At 42.0% G+C, this 7261-nt stretch overlaps 1 protein-coding gene across 1 annotated transcript in view; it reads left to right on the top strand.

Annotated features, from left to right (window-relative positions):
* Positions 1 to 7261, top strand: part of TRIP13 (thyroid hormone receptor interactor 13) — a 24739-nt gene that overhangs the window by 8257 nt on the left and 9221 nt on the right. The window contains exon 6 of the mRNA XM_008059054.2: positions 1520 to 1592. Within this exon, the coding sequence (XP_008057245.2) occupies positions 1520 to 1592 (73 nt within the window). The remainder of the gene's footprint in view (positions 1 to 1519; positions 1593 to 7261) is intronic.

The following is a 7261-nucleotide window of genomic DNA, read 5'->3' on the forward strand; positions in this document are numbered from 1 at the left end:
ATCCACTCACCTCAGCCTCCCAAAGGCACGGGATTACAGGCTGAGCCACCGAACCCGGCACTACTTGACTCTTTTAAACAGTCCCTCCCTTGTCTGTGTGTTATATTCCACACTGCTCTGTGGATGCCTGAGACCGTGGATAGTACCAAACCCTATGCATGCTGTTTAATCCTATGGGAACATTCCTTGACAAAGTTTATGAATTAGGTGTAGTAAGAGATTAATGACAATAACTAGTGATGAAACAGAATAATTATAAAGGTGATTAGAGATTATTAAAAACTCATGAATTACTTATTTTGGAAATTTCCATTTACTGTTTTTGGACCATGATTAACCACAAGTAGCTGAAGCCTTGGCAAGTGAGCCTAAGAGTGGGGCTGCTGTGTTATTACACTTGTCTAATGACATTGCCTCACCTCCCCACCGACCCTGGCTCTGCAGGAGAGAAACTGACCTGTTTCCAGAGCACTCTCAGAGTTTCACTCTGAGCATCGTAAGCTGAAGAGGCCATATTTTGAAGGCATTCTGTCTGGTTCTTCTCAGAAGAAGATGTTGGTACTTTGTTATTTTTCAATGTCACTGGGCAGGAAGGGGACCAAGGACTTGAGTGGAGCCAGGAGAGCGTCCAGAGTATAGCAAGTGGAGGTTCCGCAATATTTAGCCTCATGACGCCCACTGGGGTGTGCAGCCACACGACCTCGAGAACCAGTGTCTACCTGTCGCAGATGTCCCCAGCTACTGTCTCACAGGGTGTCAGAGTGGATATCAATAGGTGTTCTAATCAGTGGAATAAATTATTTTCTGTTGGGAACCAGTTATGCATTTCCTCTTTAATTATTGAAAATACTGGCGGAAAGTTAGAGGTGCATGTCTCCATCTTCTGTTAGCTGCATTCATTCTTCCATGTGGGTCACCTCAGAGTGTCTGTGAGGCGTGATGCCAGGGGACATGCGGTGGGAGGCACGCACGTGAGCCCATGCCTCATCTGCTCTCCTGGTTCTGTGTGGGCTGCAAGCCACTGAGCACTGTCTCAAGGGACAGAGGGTAGTGCTCTGGGCTCTGGAAAGAGCATACCTCAGAGCTGCAGAGGGCAGGATCCCTCTAGGAAAGGTGCATGTGATCTTCGAAAGGTGCCTTGAGTGAATTTCATAGAGGAAGTGTGGGGACAAGGATGGTGTCAGCAAAAAGATGTAGACTAGAAAATACAACACCCACCCAGAATGCTGAGTGGGACTGGGGACCAGGAAGCAGAGAACAGTGATGGTGGCGGGAGGGACAGCTGAGGCCAGAAACAGGAGGCAAGTCCTAGTCAGGAAAGGAGAGGAAAGACTTATGTGCAGACTGGTCGCCTTTTAGAGTGTTTAAGCTTCCAGACAGATTCTCTGTAGTAATAACATAAATAACGTTTGTCTCTGTGCTCTTTATTCTGTATTCTAAGAATCATGTGATGACCATTGTTTTATGAAATGTGTTGCAGCGCTGATTTAAAAATGTATTTGCTTGGATCTTGCTGCAGGTCCTCCAGGAACTGGAAAAACATCCCTGTGTAAAGCATTGGCCCAGAAATTGACCATTAGACTTTCAAGCAGGTAACTTTTCATGATTTGTGAAAGGAGAGCAGTGGGAACGGGACTTATAGACAATGAGTTCTCCTTCGGTGTCCGTCGGTTAGTTCCTCTGGGCTCAGCTGAGTCTTGAGTTGCGATTATAGCCCTTTGCACTCAGAGACATCTCACGGCTCACCTCCCAGCAACTTGACCGTGCTTTTTTCAGTCTGTTTTAGTGAAAAACAAATCATTTCATAGTAAATAGGACAGCGTTGGAACCAATTGTTTTCCTGTAATGATATCTGGCTTGTAATGGAATTTTGGACATTGAGGAACTTATATTTTTCTAGTGTGTGGTAACGTGTGCGACAGGCACCAACATGCCTTGCAGGTTCACTGATACATGTTGTGCAACAGGAATGTGTCTGAGTTCTTCCATCTGGTGTTTTTCTGTTTGAGCAGATGATGCAGTCTTGTTTTCTTCCTCTCCCATTAATAATCTGCAATTTCTTGTTCAGTCTGTTTGAAGACAATGTAGGAGGATGCACTCGTGACTCCTGGAAACCACTTCTCAGCTGATTGATGGACAAAATTCAAATGGGACTTAAGCTTTTTGTTGTTTTTGAATGGAAAACTTCAAGGAAACATACATTTTTGGAATTTCATGAGTTTGTCTGTATAATCACCTGAGTTTGCTAGACTTACCATGTCCCCTCAGAGGGGATATCCAGGTGCAGAGGGCTACAGCTTATTGAGAATGCTCTGTTGCTAACGTGGTGTATCCTGGCGAATCACGTTTACGAAGCATTGCTTTTTGCTCTTGGTTGGAGTGTTCGCAAGTGTCAGGGCAGGTACTGGACAGGATTGCTGACTTTCTGTCCGCCTGTTTGATTACCGAAAAGAATGCTGATGTTTCTAATTGTGGATTTGTTATTTCTCTTCGAGTTCTATCTGCTTGAGAACTTATGGTTTTTGTCACATTTACAAAATAATTGGTCTTTATTTCTTCAGCTAATTTCATTACTCTTCCTCTTTACCTGGAAATCCATTTATTCACACATTAGACTGCTTGATTTTGTTTCAAAGACCAGTGATGTACACTCTTGTTTTTTCAGGTGTTTTTTTTTCCCATCCCTTATCCCCTTAGGTTTTTAAAAATACCGTGTTTCATTTGAAAAAGTTCACTGATTTTCTACAGTGCCTAATCTGCTTTTAATTCTACTCAGTGAAATTTTTATTTTCATAATGTATTTTTCTTCTCTGAATATTTTGCTTTGTTCTTTTTACATTTTTCATTTCTCATTATGTTTTCGATTAAAACCTTGAACAAATTTTTAAAGCTGTCTTAATGTTCTTGCCTACTGATTCCACCATTGTCCTTTCTGAGTCTTTTTCTCCTGACTGGTTTTTCTTCTGGTTATGAGTCACATGTTTTTACTTCCTGAAATGTCAAGTAGTTTTTGATTAAATGTTAAACATTTAATCCCAGCACTTTGGGAGGTGGAGGTGAGAGGATTGCTTGATCTCAGGGGTTCGAGACCAGCCTGAGCAACACGAGACCTTATCTCTACAATAAATTTAAAAAATTAGCCAGGCATGGTAGCACACCTGAGCCAGAAGGATCACCTGAGCCAAGCAGGTTGAGGCTGAGGTGGTTGTGAGCGTGCCACTGCACTCCAGCTTGGGCAACAAAGTGAGACTCCGACTCAAAAAAAAAAGTGAAACATTGTGATCTGAAGTGTCTGGATTTTCTTGTCTTCCTTTAACTACAAGGTTTTGTTCTGGAAGACATTTCAGTTGCTTGTGATTTGGTGTGTTCCTTTGAGGTTTGTTTTTAAGCCCTTTAAGGAAGGGTTTTGGTTTAGTCTTGACACTAACCTGTGGTCCTTGGGGGTCCCCCTGGGGCCCTGAAGGATCAGTGAGTGACCTTATTGGTGGCCTCGTTGGAGGAGTGTGACCTCCTCCCAGCTCATGTGAGCTCCTGGCATCGTTCAGCTCACAGACCTCCAGTCGCTGTCTACCCAGCCTTGTGGAGTGTCCCCTGCTCACACATGCCTTAGTGTTCAGCCAGATATGAGGGGACCCACTGCTGATTCTGGGGTACTCCTTCTGGGGTCTTTCTTTGTGTCTCTGTCCCTTCCGGCCCTCTGGCCTCTGTCTCTTGCGCTCAGCCAGATGGCCATGCTCTACTTGGGTCCCACCCGGGCTCGAGGTTGGAAGGTGCCTCTGGGCACAAGTGGGGGATTTGGAGGGCCCTCATTTCCCTCCTCAGGGTCACAGTCTCTCACTGCCTGTGGTCCAACGTCCTTCCAGATGTTTTATTTTGTCCCATTTTCTCATTGTTTTGGGCAGATAGTAAATCTGGTACCTGAGGCTCTGATATGACGTCAAGAAATCCTATGAGGTTCAGATTTATTATGTACGATTTATTTCCAAAACTGTCTTTCAAGTATTTTACACAGGGACATTTCTTTATTTTGATTGTTTGTGTTGTGTTTAGCAACTTGACCTTCATTTTGACATATCCAAATGTGTGTGTGTTTTAAAGATCTCCAGGCTCAGTTTCCTAATACATTAGAGAGGGAAAAAGTTAACTTTTCCAACACAAAGATGTGGAAACATGTATAGAAATGGCAAAAGAAAGCCACAGCCTGCCTTTATTCCTTATCCTATAGAATCACCAAAACTTTTTTTGGTTGTTTTTTTTTTAAACTTATTTTAAAGATGTGGGGTACAAGTCAGGATTAGGCGTACAAGTGGTTGTTTTACAGGTAAAATTTGGGCCTCCCTTTGTTCCCCACTTTGCCTGGTTTGAGATCAGGTACCCTTATTGACGTTATGTTCCACCCCTGTCTCTACCCCCAGAGTGTCCCGCTACTGCCCATCCCTTTCTTGTTGTATTATGGTAAATGTTCAGTGTCCGCTTATGAGTGAGAGCATGTGGTACTCAGCTCTTTGTTTCTGTGATAGATCACTGAGTATAATAGGCTCTAAATCCATCCAAGTTGCTGCAAAGTTCATATGTTTGTGCTTCTTTGTGACTGCATAATCTTCCATTCCATGGTTGATTCCATGTTTTTGCTATTGTGAATAGTGCTGCAATAAACATGCAGATGCAGGTATATTTTTTGTAGAATGATTTGAGTTCCTCCAGGTGTATTCTCGGTAGGGGGGTTGTCTAGTTCTTTCAGAAATTGCAACTGTTTTCTGAAGAGATTGCACTAGTTTGCATTACCACCAGTACTGCAGAAGCATTCCCATTGCTCTGTGTCCTTGCCACCGTCTCTTGTTGTTTGTTTTATTAATGATGGCCATTCCTGGTGAGGATGCAGAGAAAAAGGAACGCTTCTACACTGCTGGTGGGAATGCAAACTAGTGCAATCTCTTTGGAAGACAGTGTGACGATTTCTGAAAGAACTAGAAATTGACCTTCTGTATAGCCCAGAAATCCCTCTATAGGGAATACCCTGGAGGAACTCAAATCATTCTACAAAAAAGATACCTGCACACTTATGTTTGTTGCAACTCTATTCACAATAGCAAAAACATGGAGCCAAACGTGCTGCCCATTGAAGCTTGACTGGATAAAAAAATGTGGTACATATACACAATGGAATATTATGCAGCCATAAAGAAGTACAAACGTGGACTTAACAGCAACTTGGATGGATTTAGAGTGGATCATACTCAGTGATCTATCACAGAAACAAAGAACAGAGTACCATATGTTCTCACTCAAGTGGACCTTGAACAAGTAGTGGGAAACTGCCATGGAAGAGGGGATGGGATTGGCAGCTGAGGGGGAAACTGCCTGGGGAGGGAGTTGGGATTGGCTTTTTAGGGAAACTGCTAGGGAAGGGAGGGGCATACCTCATCAACAAGGGTACCTGCATAATGAACATTTATATACCTAACCCTGGATTGTACCCCACATCTTTAAAATAATTTTTTAAAAAATGATGACCATTCTTACTGGGATTAGGTGGTATCTCAAGTGGTTTTGATTTGTATTTCTCTGATGATTAGTGAGACTGAGCACTTTTTCATGGGTCTGTTGGCTGCCCGTATATCTTCTTTTGAGAAGTGCCTATTCATGTCTTTTGTCCACTTTTTAATGAGACTGGTTTTTTTTTCTTTCGGCATGTTTGAGTTCCTTGTAGATCCTAGATGTTAGGCCTTTGTTAGATACACAGTTGGAAAATATTTTTTCCTATTCTCTGGGCTGTCTCCCCGCTTTCTTGGTGGTTTCTTTGGCTTTGCAGAAGCTTTTCCGTTTGATGAGGTTCCACTTGTCTATCTTATCTCTTATGGCATGGGCAGTTGGGGTTTTGGTCAAGAATTGGTTGCCAGCTCCAGTTTCCATAATGGTGTCTCCTGCATTTTCTAAGGTTCTTATAGTTTGAGGTTATATGTTTAGGTCTTTGATTCATTTAGAGTTGATTTTTGTGTATGGTGATAGCTAGTAGTCCTGTTTCAACCTTCTGCACGTGATCAGCCAGTTTTCCTAGCACCATTTACTGAATATGTTCTCCTCTCCCCAGTGGTTGTTGGTGGAGGCTTTATTGAAGTTGAGTTGGTTGAGAAATTGAGGTTTTTGCTTCTGGAATCTATCCTGTTCCATTGGTCTGTATGCCTGTTCTTGTACCAGTACCAGGCTGTTTTGATTATTGTAGCTTTATAGTTGAGTTTGAAGTCTGGAAGTGTGATACCTCCTGCTTTGTTTCTTTTGCTAAGGATTGTTTTGGCTATTTGTGGTTATTTATGTTTCCATATGAATTTTTGTATTGTCATTTCCAGGTATGAGAAGAATGATGTTAGTAATTTAATGGGTATTGCATTGAATCTGTAGATTCCCTTTGGTAGGATGGACATCTTAACAATGTTGATTCTCCCTGATTTCCTTTAGCAGTGTTTTGTAGTTTTCATCATAACAGTCTTTAACTTCTCTGGTTAGGAAGATGCCAAGGTATTTCACTTTTTTGTGGCTATTGTGAATGGGATTGTGCTTCTTATTTGGTTCTCTGCCTACTTGTTGTAGGTATATAAAAACATGCCTGTCTTTTGCACATTTATTTTGTATCCCAAGACTTTGCTGAAGTCCTTTATCAGTGAAAGCAGGTTTTAGACAGATCTCTGGGATTTTGGAGGTGTAGGATCATATTGTCAACAAAGAGGCATAACTTAACTCACCAAAATGTTTTATGATTAACTTTGTTTAAGATGTATCCTGGTCTTTATTTTGTTAGGTTGTCTGAATCCCTCCCCTTTTATAGACAGTATTAGTATATGGTCTTTTTCCCTTTTTAAAATGGAATGCCAGTGATATCTTTTGAAAGTAATTATTTTACTTCTGTAGACTTTGGACATGGAAGAGACTGAAAAGATGACCTGGAGTCAGTTTCTGTCTTGCCCCAGACCCGTTTCCTATTGATTTGGTCAAAAGCTCAGTGCATCCAGATCTCTCAGCTGCCTCTGAGCAGACCGCGGATGTTCCTTCTAGATTTCAGTCACTTAATGTGTGTTAAAGTTGACTTCTGGCCATCTGAGTGTTCCAGGGCTCTAGGGTCTGTGCTGGAAAACAAATTATCTGCTCTTTAGGGTTTTGTGGGAGGAGGAAAAGCTGTTCAGCTCTTGCCAAAAACTCTTGATGCTTTGAATTTTGTCTTGTTTGCTGTATTAGTACTGGCAGTCTTTTTTTTTTTTTTTTTTTT

Source organism: Carlito syrichta, unplaced genomic scaffold (assembly GCF_000164805.1).
Source record: "Carlito syrichta isolate Samal-C Ts95f unplaced genomic scaffold, Tarsius_syrichta-2.0.1 Scaffold303679, whole genome shotgun sequence".
Taxonomy (NCBI): domain Eukaryota; kingdom Metazoa; phylum Chordata; class Mammalia; order Primates; family Tarsiidae; genus Carlito; species Carlito syrichta.